The sequence below is a fragment of the Esox lucius genome, chromosome 15 (assembly GCF_011004845.1).
Source record: "Esox lucius isolate fEsoLuc1 chromosome 15, fEsoLuc1.pri, whole genome shotgun sequence".
Classification (NCBI taxonomy): domain Eukaryota; kingdom Metazoa; phylum Chordata; class Actinopteri; order Esociformes; family Esocidae; genus Esox; species Esox lucius.
In genome coordinates this window covers 4,682,610-4,706,645 of record NC_047583.1, presented here as the reverse complement: position 1 = coordinate 4,706,645, position 24,036 = coordinate 4,682,610, and the positions used below count along the sequence as shown (strand labels likewise).

General features: G+C 44.3%; 3 protein-coding genes across 9 annotated transcripts in view; 1 reads left to right on the top strand and 2 right to left on the bottom strand.

Annotated features, from left to right (window-relative positions):
- The window catches only part of LOC105015953 (synaptosomal-associated protein 25-A), a 49,813-nt gene extending 45,682 nt beyond the window's left edge, over window positions 1-4,131 (bottom strand). Inside the window, exon 1 of one of the 2 annotated variants that reach the window (XM_010879446.3) lies at window positions 4,002-4,131. The gene's annotated coding sequence lies outside the window, so the exon portion shown is untranslated. The remainder of the gene's footprint in view (window positions 1-4,001) is intronic. The other variant, XM_010879445.4, reaches the window with a different exon arrangement.
- A 4,904-nt stretch (window positions 4,132-9,035) lies between these two features.
- Window positions 9,036-16,808, bottom strand: LOC105015954 (ankyrin repeat and EF-hand domain-containing protein 1). Of its 3 annotated transcripts, none has more exons than XM_034297572.1 (12): window positions 16,711-16,808; window positions 15,724-15,972; window positions 15,343-15,478; window positions 14,599-14,798; window positions 14,014-14,163; window positions 13,720-13,843; window positions 13,013-13,332; window positions 11,902-12,416; window positions 10,841-11,067; window positions 10,118-10,272; window positions 9,869-10,003; window positions 9,036-9,641 (listed from the first exon to the last, which is right to left on the bottom strand). In XM_034297572.1, exons 1-12 carry the CDS (start codon window positions 16,717-16,719, stop codon window positions 9,495-9,497), a joined length of 2,367 nt encoding a protein of 788 aa, XP_034153463.1. In that variant the 5' UTR covers window positions 16,720-16,808; the 3' UTR covers window positions 9,036-9,494. The 3 variants fall into 3 exon arrangements, with proteins under 3 accessions (XP_034153463.1, XP_034153464.1, XP_034153465.1); XM_034297573.1 differs by having other exon boundaries at window positions 9,869-9,919; XM_034297574.1 differs by lacking the exons at window positions 9,036-9,641; window positions 9,869-10,003 and having other exon boundaries at window positions 10,181-10,267.
- A 404-nt stretch (window positions 16,809-17,212) lies between these two features.
- khk (ketohexokinase) lies at window positions 17,213-24,022 on the top strand. 4 transcript variants are annotated; one of them, XM_034297539.1, is made up of 9 exons: window positions 17,213-17,454; window positions 17,957-18,073; window positions 18,522-18,603; window positions 19,604-19,738; window positions 20,544-20,616; window positions 21,459-21,605; window positions 21,800-21,888; window positions 22,431-22,588; window positions 22,671-24,022. In XM_034297539.1, the coding sequence occupies exons 2-9, from the start codon at window positions 18,064-18,066 to the stop codon at window positions 22,757-22,759; spliced, it is 783 nt and encodes a 260-aa protein (XP_034153430.1). In that variant the 5' UTR covers window positions 17,213-17,454; window positions 17,957-18,063; the 3' UTR covers window positions 22,760-24,022. The 4 variants fall into 4 exon arrangements, with proteins under 4 accessions (XP_034153430.1, XP_019909975.2, XP_010877752.2 ...); XM_020054416.2 differs by having other exon boundaries at window positions 18,469-18,603; window positions 20,544-20,580; XM_010879450.3 differs by having other exon boundaries at window positions 18,469-18,603.
- Window positions 24,023-24,036: the final 14 nt, after the last annotated feature.

Here is a 24,036-nt window from a genome sequence, read left to right as displayed (position 1 = left end):
AGGACTAAAGCCAGAGTGTCCCATTCTGCAAGCATAAAGCCCACAGTATTAATCTAGTGAAGTAGGCCTGGTCACAGCCCCTCCCCCCTATTTCTCAGCCCTGCCCCACCCTCACAACACAGCCCCTCCCCCCGATTTCCCAGCCCGCCCACATACTTCCCCTCTAAAACCAGGCAGGGCCAACACTCATTGTGTTGTCACTGTATCAGTTTCTGTCCTTCTGTTTATCTCTCTCCTAACTCTCAAAACCTGCCTCCCCCACTATTTCCACCTGCATTCGTTGCACCCAAAAACACACAAACACACACACACACACAAACACACACACACACACACGTGTGCACCTAGCCAATAGGCAGCTATGTAACGTTAATCCATATACTCCTTGGCACACTGTAAACAGGGCTTGGTGTGTCTTGACTTCAAAGGGCCAGCGCTGCTCTCCAGTGAGCAGACTTGACACGCGCCTCAACACCCCTCCACTCCAACTCCCACCCACACAGGTGTTGGATTCAGTAGGATGCAGTCTGCTCTGGAGAAGTTCTGGGGCCAGTGTGTGTGTGTTTGTGTCTGTGGCTATTGCGTGTGTGCGTGTATGTGCACGCGCGCATGTATGTGTGTGTGTGTGTGTGTCGGGGAGTTTCGAGTTACTGTGGATCTGCAGTCTCATTCAGATCAATGAAGCAGTCAGAGATCAGCTACTAAAAGGTTTCAGAAACAATCTGTCATAAGGACAGAAGCCAAATGATAAGGAATGCAGTGTCATGGAAGTGGCATCCCAGCTTGGTTTCGGCTTCAAGACATTAATCCACTGTAATGCAAACACTGAATTCAACTGACCACCCATCATGGACAAAACCATTGTACACCAAAAGGGGAGAGATGAGGTGTCTATTCTATTTCAGTGACCTATGAAAGTTTGTAGAGTGGCCTTTTATTGTGGCCAGCCTAAGGCACACCTGTGCAATAATCATACTGTCTAATCAGCATCTTGATATGCCACACCTGTGAGGTGGATGGATTATCTCACTAACACAGATTTAGTGTTCACTAACACAGATTTAGACAGATTTGTGAACAATATTTGAGAGAAACAGGACTTTTGTGTACATAGAGAAAGTCTTAGATCTTTGAGTTCTGCTCATGATAAATGGGGGAAATAGCAAAAGTGTTGCGTTTATAATTTTGTTCAGTGTATATAGATTGCTAAATAAAAATATATTGAAGAAAACAAATTGGCCATGTTAGCTACCGCGACACGTGAAACATCTGCTTTGTTGAACCAAGTCTTCTGCCCATGGGAGAGCAACAGTCCCCCAAATTCCTCGTGGTGCTCCTATTTTATTACCCAAACATGTCAATTCCTTGTACAGTTTATATACACCGATGAGCCAAAACATTATGACTACTCACAGGTGAAGTGAATAATGTTGGTTATATCCTAACAAGTGCGAAAGTCAAGGTCTGGGTAGACACACAGTGCATCGCATGCTTCGTTTAGAGTGGTGCAGCTGCAGACCGATCAGAGTGACATGGGCATGCAAGCGTTGGAACTGGACCTTGACAGCAGTGGCAGAAGGACCCGTGGTCCGATGAGTCACGTTTTCTTTTACATCAAATGGGCGGCTGTGTATGTGTGTGCCGTTTACCTTGCCAAGCAATGGCACCAGGATGCACTGTGGGAAGACAACAAGCCGGTGGAGGGAGTGTGATGCTCTGGGGACTGTTCTGCTGGGAAACCCTGGGTCCGGGCATTCATGTGGATGTCAATTTGACACGTGCCGCCTACCTAAACAACGTTGCAGGCCAGGTACAGCCCTTCATGGCCATGTATTCCTTGGCTGCAAAGGCATTTTTAGTAGGATAATGCGCCCTGCCACACAGCACACATTGTTCAGGAATGGTTTGGGTAACATGATGAGGAGCTCAAGGTGTTGCCCTGGCCTACAGATTCCCCAGATCTCAATCCGATTGAGCATCTGTGGGATGTGCTAGACCGTGAAGTCCGATCCACGGTGGCTCCACCTCGCAAATTAAAGGACTTGAAGGATCTGCTGCTAATGGTGCCAGATACCACAGGTTACCTTCAGGGGTCTTGTAGAGTTCATGCCTCGGCAGGTTGGCACTGTTTTGGGGGCACACGGAGGACCAACAGCATATTAGGCATGTGGTCATAATGTTTTGGCTCATCAGTGTGTGTATATATACACACACACGTTATATTATATATTAACCAAAACGTTAGCTGCCCACAATAATCTACTGCAATCACAATTTTAGGCCATGGCCATCTGTTCTTTAACCAAGCTTAATCTTTAAAAAAACGTAGAATGTATGTATATTTTCCCCTCTACATGAAACATGACATTGTCTGATACATTGACTAAAAGTGTAATTTTACTGTAACAAAAAAGATGCTCCATCTGTTCATTAGGCCATCTTTTTAAAAAGTATCATTGTCCTTCCACTACCCTCAATTCCTTGACATCCAGTCTGTAACTATGGTAGTTTCATCACTGTAAAAACATTATTTTTGTTATCTGTTCATTATCCATTCTGTGTAGTAATTCTTATAGCTTAACACTGCCAGCAGGCCTCTACTTGCTGTTCTGTTCTCACACTGGCCTTCTTGACCAAACCTGGGCTTCTGAAGCTGCCTTCATGGGCATCAAGGACCAAATGCACTTTCACCAGTGATCACACTAAATAACTTTTCAGTTGAAACAACAGTTGAAACGTCTCACTGCCAGTCCCTGTTTCCATTAAAAGACTAAGATGCTAAAATAAAGATGCGCTTCAGTATTATTATCCTTACTTAATCTCAATAAACTCAGAACTATAATTTAACGTTAACATAGTCTGTCCTTGAAAGATTAGTGCTAATTTAGCGAAACTAATGGATGTGACCCAGGGCAGTATCTGAAGCTTTCTTCCCCCAATTGATATTTTGACCAGTCATATGAGACTTTCAAAAGACCAGTCAGAAATCAATAGATCATAATTGAGCAGCTGTCCTTCCTCATTGTTTTTATAACTGGGTTGAAGAATGCAAACCTTCACTTCATTCAACAACATTTTGAGAAAAACTGAAATAATGCCCTGCCTATTCATTCAAGGATTCAAGCATACACGGTAACTTCTAGAAAAAAATTACATTTGTATTTTCTCAGATTAAACAGGTACTCTGACATACACAGAACTAACACCTTGGACTCTCAGGGATAATGCCCAAAATGTTGCCACAATATAAACAATTACGAAGTGTAGAGCATATCCCCTTTGCCTGGGGAAGATCGCAAAGGGAAACTGGCAGCGCCCGGCTTCTCCCACCGGATAACAGCCTACGCGAATTGTATTAGCTACACTATTTCACGTATTCCTTATTCCTTGGCAGAGCGAACTGCGACTAGTTTCGCGTGTGATTCAGTTACACTTCGACGAGACACAGATGTTCACTTCCATGGACACAAGTGAACTTTCAGGTAAAAGGAGTAGTCCTGCTTGCAAATGTCACAAATGACAAGATCGCTCACTTTTCTTTTCGGACAAATACAAATCACGGTGTTTCTCGTAAACAGATGACACTGAATCAAAAACTGGGAGCGCTCTGAGCGTTTCTACATGTTTTCCCGATCAGTTTTTACAAGGAAAGCGCAACGCTCTCCATGGTTCTGGAATACACCATTCTCGTACGGCGCGCTCGTTGCAACAGGCAACTAGGTTGATAAGCAGCTTTATCACAGGGAAGCTTAATCCTTACTCTGTTTTTAAAAACAACGTGAATTGAAACCGACGTAAAAGTAATTTATTTGTACCGAACTTGACAACCATGAATTGAAAGTGTTTAAGATATACTTCACAACCTTTCTGTACAAAAGAATCAGTAACGCATCGTTTGACATTTGTTTTTGTAAAATCAGCTTGTTCGTTATCAGTAAACGCTTTTCTTTAACTAAATAAGCTTGTAGTTTTCAACTGGATTAAATCGTTCATCAACCTACCTGAAGTTGTTTTCACCGGACCGTCGTCGGTTCAGGATTGGAAAATGTCTCCCTAGTGCTACCCCCACCTGCTAGTTCATACTGCTGCCTCATTCCAAACGGTTTGCCATCAGGGAAAACTCACCCACCCCGGCCCCGCCTTTACCCAACAGCCTCCGCCTATTAAACAAGATGGCCGCGCCCTCCTACGTCACAAGCCCTTAATGAAGGTGAGGCTCACAGAGTGAGTTGTGTGTTGTTATTGGTTACTGATAATATCCAGCTGGGAGACTGATTTACACTAGCCTGTTGTTTATGATGCAGTTGTAATTGTGTTGAAAGGGCAGTTCAGAACATCTTGCCAACAATAACCAACATTCACCTTGCCCAAAAGATCATTTTAAGCAACTTTTTTTTTGTCTGTGACCTATTGGCTTGAGTGTCTGTAATGATAATGTAACCAACAAGGTGGCATTTCAACCTACTGGAACATTGTGTCTCATCCTGTTCGCCACCCACTGGGGACAGATTAGGTTGTGCTGTCATCCTCTAGCCATGTGAATTTTACTTGTGTCCTTGAGGCGGCTACCTGTATATGTCTTTTGCACTGTAACCCTTTAGCACCTGATTTAGCAACTGATTCAGTCTGCACATTTTACTGTTGTTTTTGTTTTCTCATTTATAATGTGCACTTGTAGTGGGTAATTCTGTTTGCATTTCTACTGTTGCTACTGTCTGTACTACATTAAGGACATCAAGTATCCAATTTGAATATTTTCTATTTTCATTCAGCATATGACAATAAAAACGACTTTGACTTTGAGGAGGAGTATGTCTGTGTGATAGTGCTGGGAAGCTAGTGAGCAAGGAAAGATAGAGATGGGAGAGGAAGCTGTGACATCAACCCTATGCACGTCTTCAGATTGGGACCAGGACACTCTTTGTGTACGTATTGTCAGAAGGCCAGCATGGCTTTGCATGTAGACTTAAACACCCTTTAAAAAGGCAGGAATTCAGTTTTCTTAAATTTGGAGCAGGGGTAAAATGGCTGAAAGATCGGAGGTGGCAGAATGAAGTGCTCAGGTAGGAATGTAAGGTTTGAGCGTGGCCTGAGGAGAGGGGCATTCCCTCCCTCCCTCCCCTCTCACTCTTCCTCTACTCCCCCTGTTTCTCTCAATCTTTTCAAAACCTCTCTCTTCCTCTTCTTTTTCTCCCTCTCACTATCACGTTCTTGTTGTTTCTCACACGGTCTCGTACTTCCTGTCACCGTCTCTCCCACTCTCTTGACAATGTATGGGTGCTGTAAAGTCATCCTTCCACCGACCAATCACGAAGGGGATAGTCATGTTGTGAATTAGCCCAGATGTGTGTTAATGTGTGCATGTGTGTGTGTGTGGGTGTGTAATCGTTTGTTTACATTGCTTCATCAAATCTTTCTCCCACCCTCTGCTCTTCCTCATTTTCTAACACCACAGCTGATTGGTCGTTTAGAGTAGGGGTTCTTTGGGCATGATGTCAAATGTTTTTCTCTGTATTGATTTGGACCTGTTAACTGGGATAAGTCAGTCACCAGTAGAGAGCAATGGCCTGTTTTTTTTTTTTTTGTTGTTGTGAAAAAGCTCGCAGGAACCTAGAGAACGGGAGGCTTTGGAGGAGAAGGGGGAACAAAGTACCATGTGTACACATACTAGTTGTTTACAACATTATCTGCTAGAAAAGCTGCAAAGGAGTGTGGTAAACAGCTTTAAATCAGACAACAGCTAAATGTCTCCTACCCCACCATAAAGGTGTAACAAACAAAAGACGGAACAGATAGTAGTTCCTTGAAATGTAACATCTAGTAAAAAGGTTGCCATTGTGAGCCAGTGGTCCACTGGCTGAGCCACTGGCCCCCAGTGAACACTATGGGAGGCCTCCTCATATCTCCCGTGGACCTGAACAAGCTGAACGATCTCTTCAAGTGGGATTTTTCTGCTAGTTGACGGGCGCTGTGTGGGCAAGAGACATGTGTCTGATAGAATGAATTCCCAACACATACACCCAGGAGTCAATGGTGCATAAAACAGCCTTTTTATTAGCTAATCTCTCTGTATATCTGGTAAACAGGTCAAATGTATGTATTTAAGGCAGTAGTGTGCCGGCGAACACCGAAACGCATGCAGGCTCTTCGTCCCTGGCGTGCATCTACTCAGCCGTGACACGTTGTCCATCTTTCTAGTAGAAATGTCAGTGTGTGTCTACCAGAGTGAGTGATGGAGGCAACGTGAAATGCATTGCATTAAAAACTGTTCCAGTTTGTGCTTGTGTACTTCTGTCTTCACAAATACATACAGCCAGGGGGGCCGTATAGGGGGGAAAAGTTAGGACAATACCAAGGGCCCATGACTGACAGGGGTAACAGCTGCGCAGAGGGGGCCCAATTAGATTTTTTGTCATGGGGCCCAAAATTCCTGGCGGCACCCCTGCATACAGCTGACCTGTTGGATGGAAATACCTACAGTATTCCATTGAGTTCGTATGCTGTTCTTTGTTTGTGTTTGGTGAGTGAGTTTCATCAATCACATTAGAGCTTTTAGACTGAAAAAGAATGCTAAACATTCACTGTGAATTCAAGTAATTGTCACAAAAAATGACGTGGGGTGCTCCCTTCTCTGTCCTTTGCACCTCCGTGTCTGTGAGTGTATTTGAAGTTGGGAGACAGATTTAACCTGAAATGAGTACCTGATACCACAGTAAATGCCTCAACTATATTCAAGCTTGTTTCATCTTAGTCTGTCCTGACCGAGAAGAAAACTATTTTATTTCGTAATTAACTTTGTTTAAATATCTGACAAAAATGTATTATTCCCGGGTCATGATTTCCATTAGGTTCTGGAGGCTAACCACTTCCCACAGTGTATTGCTAAACACATCCTGGAACATAATCCCTAATGTAGTCCCTTGGGGCATCTTATTACCCTACTTTTGTGGAAAGCACGTCAATCTGAGAGTTTAGCCAAGCCATGTATATGCAATAAAATAATGTTCACCTTTTATGTAGCGGTTATTTGAATTTTATGTTGATGTCCTCATGCATAACGCATATGTAGCTGCAAATGAGAAAGAGCAAATAAAACAAATAATTAACAATGGCCCATGAATTTTTGTGTAGGCTTTATTTAACCTGCTCATGAAAATGAAATGCAGACACCGTAATGTATATGAAATCCCCAGATAACGGACCAAACATCCAGATGACAAATTAAACGAGCCGATAATGTATTACATGATGAGATAATATATAATACTATGAGGTAATGTCTACAATAATTGATGATTAATGTCAAGGCGAGGGCTACCCATTATAGAATGAGAACCTCAGTCTTCTGCTGCCATTGACTGTTGTAAGGTTATCATAAAACGAATTGCTTTCTGGTTTTGAAGTAGGATGTGTCATGTGTGTTATCAGAGAGGATCTTCATGATTGGGCATTTAAAACCCAGTCCGAGTGGAGACCCATAATATTTATAGAATATTAATTAGTGCTTGTGTAACATCCCTAATTATTGGATAAGGTCAGTAAATGGCTACTCATGCTAGTATTATATCATTTACATTTTTGAAAAAGTTGGCTATCAGAAAATAAACTTAACCTAAATGCAATCTATATTCTACATAATCAGAGCTGGATTAGATTTCTAAATATATGGCTCTTTATAGAATAAACCTTGCAGCCATTTGTTAAATATATAGGACATTGCAAAAAAAAAAAATGCATGTGGTCTGGTTAATTCAGACACTATGCCCTTGGGATCAAACAATCTAATGTACAGATGGCAAGACTTAATTTGAGTCTCAACCACCAGACCTACACAAGCACAAGGACCCTCGGTTGAAATATTTGGCGCCTTTATGGATTACATAGGGGACACGAAATATGGCAGGCGCTGCCCGCCATATTCGTGTCCCTGTCAATCAGCAGTGTTTTTTTCAGATGTCTTGAGATGTGTCCTGTCACTTTTTCACCAACACTTTCAACAGGTTAACCTCATTTCAGAGTAGATTGTAAGAAAAAAAATCTGAGTATGGACATCAGGGATAAAAATGTAGACCTGCACAAGGCTGGGATGGGCTACAGGATAATAGGCAAGCAGCTTGGTGAGAAGGCAACAACTGTTGGCGCAATTATTAGAAAATGGAAGAAGTTCAAGATGATGGTCAATCTCCCTCGGTCTGGGGCTCCAGGCAAGATCTCACCTCGTGGGGAATCAATGATCATGAGGAAGGTGAGGGATCAGCCCAGAACTACATGGCAGGACCTGGTCAATGACCTGAAGAGAGCTGGGACCACAGTCTCAAAGAAAACCATTAGTAACACACTACGCCGTCATGGATAAAAATCCTGCAGCGCACACAAGGTCCCCCTGCTCAAGACAGCGCATGTCCAGGCCCGTCTGAAGTTAGCCAATGACCATCTGGATGATCCAGAGGAGGAATGAGAGAAGGTCATGTGGTCTGATAAGACAAAAATAGAGCTTTTTGGTCTAAACTCCACATGAAGCATGGAGGTGGAAACATCATTCTTTGGGGATGTTGTGGCTGGGTCCCGAAAAACACACAGCCAGGGCAACTAAGGAGTGGCTCCGTAAGAAGCATCTCAAGGTCCTGGAGTGGCATAGCCAGTCTCCAGACCTGAACCCAATAGAAAATCTTTGGAAGTAGCTGAAAATCTGTGTTGCCCAGCGACAGCCCCGAAACCTGAAGGATCTGGAGAAGGTCTGTATGGAGGAGTGGGCCAAAATCCCTGCTGCAAACCTGGTGAAGAACTACAAGAAACGTATGATCTCTGTAATTGCAAACAAAGGTTTCTGTACCAAATATTAAGTCCTGCTTTTCTGATTTATCAAATACATATGTCATGCAATAAAATGCAAATTAATTACTTAAAAATCATACAATGTGATTTTCTGGATTTTTGTTTTGGATTCCGTCACTCACAGTTGAAGACTACCTATGATAATAATTACAGACTTCTACATGCTTTGTTAGTGGGAAAACCTGCAAAATCGGCAGTGTATCAAATACTTGTGCATAGAAAATGCCAGGGACCTTTTATTCAAGCTCATGATATATTGGACCAATTCTTTACATGTTACGCTTATATGTTTGCACAGTGTACATTTTCATCCACTGAACATCTGAATAAAACACGCAGTGATGCAAAACACGGATTTACCATGTGCGGTATCAACACCTGAGAACATCCACCAATAAGTACCAATGGTACATTACAGCCTCCATAACATCACGGCGCGCTAGATTTACAAAACACTGCGTGGCATGTCTGCAGCCAATAAGTCTGATTTGTCGGTTTATTTCACTCTCTCTCTCTCTCTCTCTCTCTCTCTCTCGCTCACTGTCCCTCTCTATGCATGCTTCTAACATGACACCCTACTGTGAATACAATAATGCACTACATTGACAGATACGGCATGTTTCTGGTACGCTGTTTAAATTATGTTCAATATGTTTGGACTAAGGGTCCAACTTCTGTCTGCGTGAGTCCCCGAGCTCTCCCGCCTCCAGGGCCTTCCGCAGGATGTTCTGGTTGAAAGGTGACAGACGGGCCCTGCTCTCCTTCCTCTCAATCAGTTGGTTACTGGTTATCTGCTTACCCCACACCTGGGGGAGTGGGGGAGGATGGTGAGGAAAGGGGCGGGGCGGGGGGGGGGGGGCAGTAGAAACAGAGACGGAGAAAGAGTACAGAGAGAGGTCATATGACAGTCAGCAAAAAAGAGCCCCTACAGCAAAAAACAAGTTGTGACCAAAAATGGTGAGCTCATCAGAGGATGAGGCCCTGCTCTAGATTAGGTGCCTCCTGCCAAGGAGGAGAACACACTGAGACATACTGTTTTTGGGGTGAAGCTGATGTCGAGGCGATTGGTGGCTCTGCTTGTGATCTGGGTGTTGAAGTAGATGATATTGTCCTTTAGCGAAACCTTCCTAACTTGTATCTCGGATGAGGTCACAAACAGAGAGTCTGACTGGAGACATATAGACAGAGCTTATGGAATGCATACAAATATATAGAACAAAAACAACACCTGACAATGTGTTGAATTTTTTTTGCCTAAACATAATGTCAAAATAGCGTTAACCTTTGGAGTGGCTGGAGGGGTCGGCTCGGGTTTGGCAGCAAGTTTGTCGACTTCTTTTCCCTCCTTGGATTTGGGAAGGCTGTCAAACTTGGCCTGGACCAGACCACTGATCCTGATGTCTCCATATGCTCTGGTGATGTCAAGGCAGTTCTGCCCTGACATGAGACCGCGGCAGTGACACAATTGACAAAGACAACGTCATCCTCCTGGCAATATTTGGAAATCTCCAAGACCCAGTTTTGCAAATGTTATATATTTAGATTTTGGTTAGGATAAGAGCATGAACCCCATTCAGGTCAGCGATATGTTTGTTCTACTCATTTAATTGGGCCCAAATGCTGGCAATACAACACAGATAACAGTGATATTCTGCAACATTCTTCCCAACTGTCCGCAGTTGCTAAAGAACTGCTGATGATACACCTGTTATGTAGCATTTATTTGCTTGATTTCATGAGTGAGTGACAAGCCAGAGGCTGTGAGCTGAGCTGGAGTGGGTGGAAGGATGTCTAGGTCATCTGGAACAACAAGCAATGGGGCCATCTGCTGGCCATCTTTAAAATTGCACTGCACTCCTTGTCGCCATCATATTAAGTACAGTGCACGGCATTTAACCAGTCCTATCTACAGTTTAAGACTCAACTGTTGACTTTTGTTCGTGGGCCCCAGCCATCCAGCTGGACCTGGGCCTTTAGTATACAAACAGATGATAATCACTGGTACCGTTCTTGTTCTCAGCCTCCACGCTGGCCCCGGCCTTGATGAGGTAGTCCACGCAGCACGGTCGGCAGCTCTCGATGGCCCTCATAAGGGGCGTGGCCCCGTTCATCGCAACCGCATCAACAACTGACCCAGAACACACCAGGAGGTCCAAGATGTCCAGCTGACCGCCATGGGATGCGTGGTGCAGCGGAGTCCAGCTGAACTGATCGCACGCATTCACATCAGCACTGAAATGGGTCAAAACACATCATTGATGACAGCTCACATGGCCGCTCCCCTATAAACCAGGAGACAGAAGCACTGAATGAATAAAGCTCCTTCTGATCACTTCTGGGTAAACCAGCAACAGCACTAAAAATGACAAACAACTATCCCACAGGTCTGTACTCATTACTCACCAGGATTCTATTTAATTCCATTGAAACAATTCCAAAATCAGACAATGAAAATGCAGAAGGTCTGGTGAAACAATCCATCAAATTTGGCCTTCAATAACCATTAAGAAAGTTTGGAGAAATTCACGAAGCCATAGGCATTGGCAGTCTACAAACGAATCCTCTCTCGCAACGCTAGTTCCCACGTGTCTTGAACTAATCACCAGTAACAACGATCTAAAGTTGTGGGACATAGAAGCTGATTTCCCTTGATTCGAGGCAGAAAAATGCAGTTACTCCTTAATTAGAACAAATCGTGATCATTTTATTACAGTAGGTAGTGAGCTAACTGATGGGAAATTGCAGTTACTGTTTCATTAGAAACTATTTTGCTACATTTATTACAGTAGCTAGCCAGCGAATTGAGGGAATACTGCAGTTACTGTTGTACTTTTGCAGCTGGTTGTACAATGAAGTGGCTGGCCCAGGCCAGACTGGACGTACCACAAGGTTTTTGTTTACATTGTCAATCCATACAAAACACATGCTCCATTTGGAACCTAGCGTCACCCCGAATCCTTTCGCTCACCCTAGCCCAACGAGGGAAGGTTTTTGTTTAATTGTCCAATCCACACAAAACACATGCTCCATTTGGAACCTAGCGTCACCCCGAATCCTTTCGCTCACCCTAGCCCAACGAGGAACTCGGCCACATCATAGTTCCCACTCCCACAGGCTGTCATCAAGGGTGTCTTGTAGTAGCAGTCCTTCACGTCCACAGGGACCCCCTGAATGAAGGCTAAACTCAGAGACTCCAGGTCGCCGGTCTTCACGCAATAGCTGATGTTGACATACACCTTCTCCGGCTCGTCCACGTACCACACCGAGTCGTCCTCAATGGGGTGGCCCGGCCGCTGGTCACGGTCAAACCGCTTGGTGTCGGTGAACTGCTGGTAGCTCTCCACCATGAAGTGGGGCGGCCCTCCATCCTCACGCCGGCACATGAGCTCTGTGGGGACAGTGCAGATGGGCATAGGGAGTGCAAACCTGCTTCCCTTTTTCCCCTTGCCCACGTTCACGGGTTTCTTCTTCTTGGGCTCGTAGGAGGGGGAGCGCGAACGCTTTCTGGATGTAGCACACCCCTTGAAGAAATCGGTCACACGGATCAACCCTTCATGCTTTTTGTCATGCTCAATGATCACCTGGATAGAAGTAATCACAACAATAAACATTGACTCTGATAGCGGTTCCCAGGTTTGTATTTTGTCAAATCTGAAATTCTAAAATGCAGGTGCATTCTTGGATCCGAGGGTTAGTATAAGACCCCTTGTTGAAAAATGTATACATTTATAGGAACAATCTGAAGTAGTCCCATTCATTTTTCCACCTCTACATTATGGTTCATTGATACTTGAAGAAAATAACATTTAAATGCTGAATGAGCATAGTTCATTAATTTGCGCCCAATCGGCACAAAAATATAACTTTTTTTGTCCAGTGAAAAAAGTTAATGTAAACAAAACGTCTACAACCTCAAGATACATAAAACACTATACTTTTAAAATAGAGTCTTTCCATCCATAGCTCTGTCTATGAATTTCACATTGGTTTGATTTTTCCAAATCTCACCCCTAAGCTTCTTACAGAAACAGGTGTTGGGAAGAGCATTATGGTTGTTTAAACTGCTGTTTCCTGCTTTATGGATGACTTGTGTGTAAATGAAGGCCATAATCTAAACATGACATCCCAGGGGTTCGATATTATACAGAAGAAGTGATTGATGGAGTTATTTAAAGACCTTCTGGAGGTTCTCCTCATCCACCGGTGCCTGGTGCTCCTGCAACGCTGTCACAAACCTCTCCCGGGAAACCTTCTCCAAGGGCCCCACTGCCCCCTCAGGGACCCCCATGGTGGTTCGGAGGGCTGTCTCATGCTCGCAGGACCAGTCGTGCAGCCTGAGCGCCCACAGCTCGTTGGGGTTGATGGCGCCTGGCTTTGAAAATTTCCCTTCCAACCGTTCAGCCTTCTTCAGCTCCTTCATGGCTGGGTTATGATTCTTGTTCTTGGCAACCTGACTGGGGATCAAGCCGTCCATGTTCTTTAGCTTAGTTTTGCAGCCTGGGTCGGACACAGGAGGGAGAGTGTATTCAGAGATAATCTACATGTACTTTAGCTAGAATATTCAGTACCAGTCAAAAGTGAAGACACTCACCCATTCAAGTGAACGGGTGAGTACAAACTTCTGACTGGGACTGAATACAGTGCACATATATGTTTCTAGGGTTAGATTTACACGTCTTCAGTCTATTACCATGTCTGAGGTCATCACCCCCCGTGTATTTGAGAATCTCCATTAGCACTAATGAAGAACCTCATGGCTTGTTGAATTCAGTAGCCTAAACTCTAAAAAAGGAAAATTCCCAGTGGATCTTTTCGTGCTATTCAAAAATAAGTGATGGCTTTGGTACCACCACTGGTCTGAATCTCTACAGTCAGGTGTCCCACCTCTCTGAGCCAGGAACCTGCAGCATTCAGTGAAGCCTCCAGCTGCTGCCAAGTGCAAAGGGGTGTTCCCGTCCATTGTGGTCACGCCCAGGTCTGCCAAGTATGCAGACAGGACCACTATCACCTGGGAATGGAAACAGAGTTGAAATTAGTTCACAGCAACACAGAGCAACATACAAGTTCTAAAACAACATAACAGGCTAATAAAACAATGAGATCTATTGTATAACCAGGACTATTGTAGTAGAGTATATTAAACCGTGATTACTCTCATTTGGTAAACCCCCACTGCACCTCAAAGAACCCCCGCTCTGCAGCGTGGTGGACAGCGGTCATCCTCTTCTTGTCCATGGCATTGGGGTTCCCGCCCCTTTGAAGGATGGCTCTGACCAGCTCCAACGCCCCTGCTCGGGTTGCCTCCATCAGGGCCGAACGACCAGATGACTGCAGGGGTGACAGGATAGGCAGCAACACAGGCTTATGTAAAACTCATCTCATCTTCATCTGCTTATCCGGAATCGGGTCGCGGGGGCAGCAGAGATACTTGAACCCCTTTACTTGGGGTAACGCCTCATTCCCTAGCCGGAGGAGGCACTTATGTAAAACTGTAATAAAAAAACTGAAGGTGCTGAAAATTGCTTTTCAATTGCGCTGCACTTCTTCAATGAAAATAAAGTTGAATTTAATCTAATCTAAAATAGCTAGATGCAGTAGGGAAGAGAGTTGAGATCTAAGGCATGTTTATCTGTACTTGAAAGTCTGTTTTCAAAATTAAAGCAATCTCAAATAACTCAACTGTTGCTGTGCGGTGCTGTCTAAAGTCGTCGGGTGGCATCCTCGCTAATACTGCCCATTTCAGCATAGTCCTCTAGCGATTACCTGATCAGTGGCATTGGGGTTGGTTCCTCTCTCCAGGATGCTGGCACACATGCTCTCACAGTCAGAGGCACGCTCGCAAGCCAGCTGGAAGACATGTTTTCCGGCCGTAGATACGTTGTTGACATCGGCCTTGGCGTCGAGCGCCACCTCCAGACAGCGCATGTGCCGTTTGGTGGGGGAGACACAGTAGAACAGGACACCTGGAGCAACACCACAGAGGGAGCTACCTGTTTGTGTCCCACCACCAAATCACCAGGCACCAAGACCCACCAAGGCATCATGGACAATGTATCGAAACGGAATAACGTGCTGTTTAGAAAACTCACACAAGAAACTATCCATATGACTCAGTGTCCAACAGAACACATGTAGTCTAATGGATGTGGACACTTACAAAGTTAAACAAGGGTAAAAACGTTACATTTTATGGTCCAATGTATGGTGTGATGCAATAACACCTAACAACGACATAGTATTCTCGAAGTCTACGCTGATTGACCCTAGCTTGGACCCAAATATATTCGTGCTGTCACATCATGGACAGATGTGTCACCATATAGTCAGTGCTACGAATGGTCAATGAATTTAACAGGCACGAGAGCGAGAAATCCTTGATGACACCTGGGAAAAAAGACAGGCCCACCATCTACACATTCTGCATTTTATCTGTGAAGCCAGTAATGACAACTGCTAAAAGAGAGAGACTGATGGACCACAGGGGAGAATAGGTGTGTCTTTACCTACCTTTGCCCTCATTGTCAACCACGCTCATGTTGGCGTGGTTCTTGGCCAGCAGATCGACAATATCATCATGGCCCAGCAGAGCTGCCAGCATGGCTGGTGTGCGGCCCCCCTTGTCCTGGACATTCGGGTGGGCACGCTGCGAAGCAGGGTGGGGAAATGTCATCACCATGGCTAATGCAGCATTGTTTCCAAACACATTTGTGTGAAAGTATTTTACAGTCACATGACCTTAACTCCCACAAAGGAGAAAGAAGGAATAAGATAAAGCTGTAAAAATGTAGGCACGGCGAGGGGAATAAGCAGGGCTGACTCAGCGCCTTCAAGGTTTCATTTTTCGATATAACGCTAACAGTGACAGGCAAACTGAAAGGCACCACCTACCTGGGAGAGCAAGAAACGCACCATGTCGATGTCGTTGGCCACACAGGCTAGGTGCATGGCACTGTTTCCCTGGCTGGGCTCGGTCAGGTTGATGAGGTCGGGCACGCCCAGACGCACCAACTTCTCTATCTGGGCCGTGTCGCCCTCACGGACGCAGTGCAGCAGCCGGTAAACCTGAAGCACCTCCAGGCGAGCCTCAGCCACCACGCTGCGCACACTCACATCTCGAGCAGAGGTCATGGCTGATGCCTGGGGAAAAGGGATGAGGGAGGGGATGAGAACGGTGATAAGTCTGGCGGAAAGGGATGAGGGAGGGGAAGATAACGAGGATAAGTCTGGGGGAAAGGGATGAGGGAGGGGAAGACAATGGTGATAAGTCTGGCGGAAAGGATGAGGGAGGGGAAGACAACGGTGATAAGTCTGGGGGAAAGGGATGGGGGAGGGGAAGACAACGGTGATAAGTCTGGGGGAAAGGGATGAGGGAGGGGAAGACAACTGTGATAAGTCTGGGGGAAAGGGATGAGGGAGGGGAAGACAACTGTGATAAGGGCCACAGATATGTGTAGGGAAGATTACTACTAGACTATAACACAACTATTTTGTTGTTTTTGTTCTATCCACAGCTTTGTCCATTCATACAAATATGTGCCTTCCATAATTATTTATAGAAAGTGAGGTCTAATATTTTTAAATGTTAGAAGTAATATGACCTAAATATCTTCAAAATAAAACTGATAGATAAATACCTACATACAGAATATATTTCTTAATCGAGTGGTACATTTTATTCTGTGATGTTATTCTGAGAGGGCTGCATTTCATTTCTATAATTTGTACATCTAGACTGCCAACTTCAGTGGGACCATTGTCCAAAGTTTTAGTAGACTTAGCCTGTTAACAAAAGAAAAATAAAAGACTTGCATAGCTACTTACAGAAACACAAACACACATATTCAAAGGAAATATGCAGACATGTATTACACTTACCGAGTACATTTGCGTGCCTCTAGACTAGAGAGATTAAAATATATGCCATTCTGCATAGCACTTGCGACACTCTGTTGATCATTGTTTAACGAACATGTAACAAATCATTGTACCGTAGCAGAACGTTAGTTCCTCTGGTCGCCGGAGCAACAGCTGCGCATTCTGAGCTTGTAGAACAGGTCATTCCTAATTCTCAACGACCTAATTCAGACATATCGTGTTACAAATGAAATTAGACATGAAACATAATTTTAAATACACCAGAGAAATATCATATCGTCCTTCTGACCTATATTAATTAGAGCACATGTATAAATTGGTGGCAAAGAAAAAAAGCACTTGCATCTTTCCAATACTCGCACAATAGCCATAAAGATTTTTATTTATTTTTTCATAAGTACTGCAGTATCTTAACCATGCATGGTGCCTGCATGTAAAATAAAATATGTAATTCCAACAGCACCATCTTTCGGTTATAATCTGTAACTTCCTCGGGGAGTAGTGCAGCCATTACCTCCGTAACATAGGCTCAGCCACTGAGCTGAGGACGTGCGGGATAGTTTAGACCCTGTTGGGGGTTCAAAGACCAAATAAGTGGTCATGGGCAATTGTATCCGAAGTCCAAAGTCCTGACATTCACTCGGGGAACATGGGCGACAAAAAGATACTGTGCATTGGGCTGGTATGTCTTAGATATTATCAAACGTAGTTGGATCAATATCCGGAAGAGGACACTGACAGCAGGTTAGTGATGTTTCGAACTGAATGCAAACACAACATTGCATATATAGTTTTAATTGCATCGCCCTAAAAATACGCACACGATTTTATTAAGATCACAGAACGAGCAACGGTTCAATGTACCTATGCACTTTTTTGGTTAACATTATTTTTTTTACATTTTACAAAAACGTCGTAATAAGGGGCGTTTTTATAGGCAAACGGATCTCCCACTCGACCAAGCGTTTCGTTTGCAGCCATCGTCATCAACGACAGTGGACTGAGACAGTATTCAAATCAAACTTTATCTACCGCTAACATGGCCGTTGTTTTTTCTCTCGGCTAGGCTACTGTTGAAAACCACACATTATAGATTTTTCGGAGGGCAGTAAAAACGCTCTGAAAGCGTACAAACTTCTTGGAATTGTAATTATGTTTGGCCTAACAGGGTTTAATTAAGGGATATAGCAGTGTCGGTTCATTACAAATGCCTGCCCTTAATCGATTTCTCTGCGCACGCGTATAGGTGTTTGTCCCAACGATGGCAGCGTGGCGGAAACGCGTCCAACTCGTGCACGGTGCTATCTCTCCTTGGGGCTCCGTGCGCGTTCATGGGGTCGCTAGCCCCTGGACATGTTGCGGAGTAAGTACCTTGCAGTAACTTAACTGATATCACATGTGACAAACTCATATCGGACTGTGAGTTTGTCACGTGATATATATTATACCGTTAATAATGGCAATAAGTTATCTCTGTGGTTTGTTGCATTTTGTCAATATACCACGACTGATTGCTGGGTCCAGGCACTCCGCAATGCATTGTGCATAGGAACATTATTACATATTGTGTGTACATATTTTATTCTTTCATCTTACTTATTTGTGTTTAGATAGAAAGAGATAATAAATTAATAATAAATGTTTCAAGTTTGTTATGAATATTTATTTCAGTTGTTCCATTCCTGGAGAGAACAAAAACCACTACCTGTCTGTTTCTCTAGATTCCTCTCTGATTCATACAGTGATTATATCCCACAGCTTTGTACTAGATGACTTTAAGAAGTATCAGATTGACATCTCTCTCCTATCAGAACACGAACACTGCTCCTTCCCTGCCTCTATGGTCATAAGCAATGTGACCACGGGCACGCGCACCATCCTACACATGAACAGGTTTGTGTGTGTTGTGAGTGAGTGTGTGTGTGTTTTTGAGTTTGAACCATTGATCCGTTTTTATTTGTGTGTTCATGCAAACACCTGCCACCACCTGTGTGTGTGTGTGTGTGTCTGTGTGTGTGTGCGTTTGCTCTTTGAGTAGGTTAAATTCAGACAATTCATTTGTCTCCTAAAACCTCACCCACACGCCACTGGCTGAATCCCAAATCGCCCTGTCCTCTCAACTCTCATTTTGCGCAGGGATGCGCACCTCCTCCATTTGTGCACCTCCTCCATTTGTGCACCTCCTCCATTTGTGCACGTGTCCCAAAGCTGAGGGTGACATTTCTAGAGTGTGTGGGATGCTTCTTCCTCCTAGCAGTGCTATATGTTTGAAGTAAAGTTCTGTTTGCAAAATCTTACACAGAATAATGCAGGGGTGTGCCTAATTATTAGGCCCATGCATTTGTTTGTAGTCAGATTTAAATGTTTGACAATTGGCAAAATATGAAATAGGTCCTAAATTAAATGTTTTATTGTTACTGAGGTTTTATCTTGTATAACGTAACGGGAGGGATTTGCTCATTTAACACTGAGTCACATTTCTGGGTCTATTGATCCCCTCCACACACTCTGGTTGTCACCCTCTGAGTTTGGTCGAAAAGTCATGAAAATGGAGCACGTGGGCGGTTTTGGATTTACAGACTCAAGTGATTGCTTTTATCCCTGCCATTGCCACTAGATGGAAACCCGTCCCCATTTACCCACAATGCTCTACCCTCTCCCAGGTGCTGCTTCTCAGACGTTGCCATAGGTTACGCCCTGGTCTCCCGGTCTGCAGCACATGCACCGCTCTCCCTCTCTTTAGGGCAGGCACAGCGTGTGCTGTGGATTACGGCTGTTATTGTCATTATTTACTCGTAACAAGAACCGGCCGGTATTGTCACTTTCATTGGACTCACCGAGGCTCGCGTCTGTCTGTCTCTCTGTCTGTCTGTCTGTGTCCCTGCTCTGCCAGCTTCATCGTGGGCGATTTTGTGCGCCGCGGGGTGGACATTTCCGCCGTTGCCTGGCAGCAAGAAGGCGAGACTCCGTGTGCATGTTGCGTGGTGTGTCCCGCCAGCGGCTCACGCACGGTCGTGCTCTCCGACACGTAAGACACGCCCGTGGCGGAGCATTTGCGGTGAAATCCAGTGGTGCCGTGATTGGCTCTAATACGGGGGTAGCTGTTCCACTGCAGTAGGTTAGAGGTGTCATAGAGACTGGCAGTGTTAATCAGGAGTAGGGGCTCCACTGAATTGGACTAGAGACATAGGCAGACGCTGTTAGAGCTGTTGAGCAGTGGTTTTCAAACCTCCCGTCGGGGGAACCCCTGACGTTCCACAATCAAGGGTTTGAGGATAAGTGGATAAGTTGAATCAGGTGTGCAAGCTCAGGAGTTGTTCAAATACCCAGACCGGGCTCAGGTTCCCCCGAGGAATATTGGACAACCACTGCTGTAGGTCATCAAACGGTTGCCTGTGAATGTGAGCTTGGTTTCGGCCTCGACGTGCGTTATGTGACCGTCATACCCTTGCAGATTTCTTTGTCAGTTCCAGGACTGTTCCAGTATTTTGCACAAACGTGAGATTAGGGGCTGGTCTGTTGTTGCCTTTCTGCAGTGGCGCTGCATGGGTTAATTCGGGGATTCCTATCTAATTCTCATTACCCATTTGATCGCGGCATGCTTGATGTGTTGTCACAGTGTGGGTGATCATGCATTGATAAGGTAATGTTATGCAATGTCATTTCCATGAGGTATTTGTGGCACCCTCCGCTCCCCATGAGCTTAAATGATCTTCTTCCGTTGCGTATCAACACGTATTACCTGTGTAGTTTAGTTAGTAACTATTTAATAACGGAACTGAGTCTTCCCCTTCCAATTTCTTTGTCTTTTTTCTTTCGTCCCGTTTCCTCAGAAACCTGCCTGATGTGTCAGCGGCAGACTTCTCCCAGGTAGAGCTAAATCAGTATAAGTGGATCCACTGGGAGGTTAGTTCACACAGATGTTAGCATGGACGATACGGAATAACCTGCTATAGATTGTGATGGCAATTTCATCGATAAGAACAGAGACAAAATTCTCTTGGCACAATTTAACAGTTTTATTAATTATTTGCAAATAAGAGAGACGCGTCAGACGCTTACAAACATAATCATCTGAGGAATCTCTACCTTAATACATCAACAGTCTGTATTTATTACAGTTAAAAGGGGTGTGGTAAGTTGTTGCCCATCTGTCTCGTGTCACATAGGCTTTAACCCAAAGGGAGGGCTGTCCCCCCCCCCCACCTCATCCTTCCTGCCATAATGTTTACTGTTGTGTTTACCTAAAGGGCCCAACTGACCTTACTTCCCCCCAAGGACCACATTCCTAAGGAACAGAAAGGACTGACACCCTTCTTTGTCTAGGCAGGAGAACATGGCCCAAATACCTAATAATCCTCTGATATTATACAGACATGTGTGTCACAGCAACAGTAAAGATCTACATACCAGCCAATGGAAAGACAGACATTTCTCAAATGTACCTTAGTTCAAAATTTCCATAACAATATGCAATCAGGATCAACCATTTTGCGCATTTTAGTCATCCAGCACCTGCGTTTCTCTTGAGTCGCAAACAGTAAGGGCATTCCGCCCCAAGATAGCTCGAGGAGGCCACCACTTATCGCAGTGGTTGCGAGCACCCTCCGCAATAAAGCTTGTTCCTGTTAGAAAAGACCAGCGCGAAGGCAAGAAAGGCAGATTGATCCCGTGTGATTCATATGCGGTTTTAACAGTTTGGAATGACAGACGTTCGGTCCGTCACATGTCCGTCACGTCTGCTCCAGGGTCGTAACGCTGAGGAGCAGGTGAAGATGATCCAGCTCGTGGAGCAGCATAACAGCACGTTGCCACAGCAACAACGGATCACTGTGTCCGTGGAGATTGAGAAGACGAGGGAGCCACTATACCAGCTCTTCCAGTACGGTGATGTGGTGAGACGTCCTTGTCTACTGCATGAGGATCAGTGACTTAAGGCCTAGATCTGGCAGTGAATTAATACTGTGGTACAGTGTAAGCAATAACAATGCATGTATTACATCGTTTGAATAACAGGCACAGATGAATGATGACTTCCTATGAATACTGGTTACGTCCTTGCTGGTATTAACAATAAAATCCTATCCAGGTGTTTGTCAGTAAGGACGTGGCGCTGCACTTCGGCTTCCAGTCTGCCCCCAGCGCTCTGAAGGGCCTCTACTGCAGAGTGAAGAAAGGGTGAGTAGTCACAGAAAGACGGACACAGATGGACTCAGAGATGGACAGGGGGGACACACAGTCAGATTGACAGACATGACAATGGGGGAATGGGGAAAAGAAGGTGTGAAGGTGGTGGGTTCAGCAGAGTAATTTAAAAACATTGTCAACTCATCGTGTTCTGCTACAGTGTGTTATATTTGACTTAATGTCTGCCGTCACGTACTGTGGTGTAGAAACTCCAACTATTGGCATGTCCAACAGCAGTTAGAATATTCTTTTTACAGTTTTTATTCGTAGGTTTTCCAAAACCGATTTCAAATGTAACATTTTTTAAATGTTTTTTTTTATTATTTATTTTTATTTAAACTGCATACATTTCTATACAAGGCGGTGTGGGGCTAGCTGCAGGGGTACAATAGTAGCTAAGTGTGCCATTGTTTTCCAGTGCTTTCATATTTCGAGCTTGATGATTTACTCCTCCAAACCCGCTTGAAACGGCCAATAAAATGGGGTGGCCAAACTTCGACTGACAAACCCTAAGTTGGCTTCCTGTGTTCCAGAGCCGTCCTCATATGTGCCTGGGCCGAAAAAGGCGCAGATGGTATGGGTCCTGATGGCACGGTCGTCCACTCGGATGCCTTTGCCCCAGAGGTCCTTGTGGACACGCTCGGAGCCGGCGACACGTTCAATGCATCCGTGATCTACACCCTATCGAATGGTGAGATGGTCATCATTGTTGCTATTTGCACATCCAAAGGTACACCCAATTGGGAAACGGTCTAACCCATCTCATATTGTAGGAGAGGGGCTACAAGAAGCTCTCACGTTCGGTTGCCAGGTGGCCGGCAAAAAGTGCGGCTTCCACGGCTATGACGAAATCGCGGTGTAGGAGTAGTGAAGAACACAAAGAAGGAGCGAGGAGGACGAGAGTCTGGTCTGGTGATGCTTGGAGCTCGCTAGAACCTCTTCAGGCAGAGTGGGACAGTCACCCGTGCCTGAACCAGCTTCCTGGACACGCCCACTAAATTATAAGCATTCATTCCTAGAAATCACAGAGCTACGGACAAGACAAGCAGTAACCCAGGAATACTCGCCGTAACAGTGAATGTTTTAGTTGCTATAGTAGAAGTGTGCTTTTTGAGGATCTTTGTCATTGGATTGAGCTGTGTGGCATAATCCTGTTTTAGTCTTACATCCCAGTGCTATAACTTGGAACCACTGAACAATCTATGGCAGTTTTTCAACAGTGGGATAGCTGTTTGGTTGTTTGGTAGTAGATGTATATATCTATTACCATACATACATACATATATAATGTTCTAAATTTCATTTCTAAGATTGCATACCCCTATGATAGTCAGGTAGGGTTATTCTGTGCTCTCTCTGTGCTCTGCCTAAATCAACTTGGATTATTAGTGTGTGTTTATTTAAATTAGTCAGACTTGATATTGCTTTGGAAACTAGGCCTGTGTGGGGAATGCCTGTGAGAGATTGATGACACTATAATTTAAGGGTTTTTCCCTTATCAACACACTTTATTTTCATTTCTACAAACAAGTCTTGGTATCAGGATGAGGAAAGATTTGTGGAGGAACACTGTCTTATAAAGGGTAGAAAATCTCCACTTTTCAAATGGCTTCAGCAGACACCTTGATATGGGTTGTTTTTCTTAGTCATTGCATCATTAAGGGCAATAAACAAAACAACTGTAATAATGAGCCTCCGAGTTCCCAAATGGTAATGATACAAAACAACTGTATTAATGAACCTCCAAGTTAGTGTACTGTACTGAGAAAACAACATTACAGGTACAGTACTGTGCAAAAGTCTTAGGCGTCTGAAAGTTGGAACTAAACCCATTTATTTGGGTAGTAAGGGTTTATTTGTACAAAAAAACACTACACAAATTAATGGCATTTGTTCAAATTTCAGGTGCCTTAGACTTTTGCACATTACTGTACATTATACTGTTAGTTCCAAAATATCACATCAAGTCAAACTCCTTCACAAAAATAAAAGGATTGCTTTGAAAGTAAAAGTGATTATACTCTAATAAAAGCTTTGGCTCATTCATCAATACCTTTTGTTGTTTCCTTCCACCAGTATTGTAGAATGTGTTAGCTGCTTATTAATAAACAACTTCTAGAATGTCCTGGCTGCTTTTCT

Excerpts from the sequence above, each read along its gene's own strand:
- khk (XM_010879450.3), top strand. The coding sequence starts at position 18,042 with ATGGGGTCGCTAGCCCCTGGACATGTTGCGGA. Across the intron at positions 18,074-18,468 it reads GCCCCTGGACATGTTGCGGA|CTTTGTACTAGATGACTTTA; the intron begins GTAAGTACCTTG and ends TATATCCCACAG. Across the intron at positions 18,604-19,603 it reads ACCATCCTACACATGAACAG|CTTCATCGTGGGCGATTTTG; the intron begins GTTTGTGTGTGT and ends CTGCTCTGCCAG.
- LOC105015954 (XM_034297572.1), bottom strand. Across the intron at positions 13,844-14,013 it reads CAGAGCGGGGGTTCTTTGAG|GTGATAGTGGTCCTGTCTGC; the intron begins GTGCAGTGGGGG and ends TTCCATTCCCAG. Across the intron at positions 10,273-10,840 it reads GGAGGCTGAGAACAAGAACG|GGCAGAACTGCCTTGACATC; the intron begins GTACCAGTGATT and ends GTCTCATGTCAG.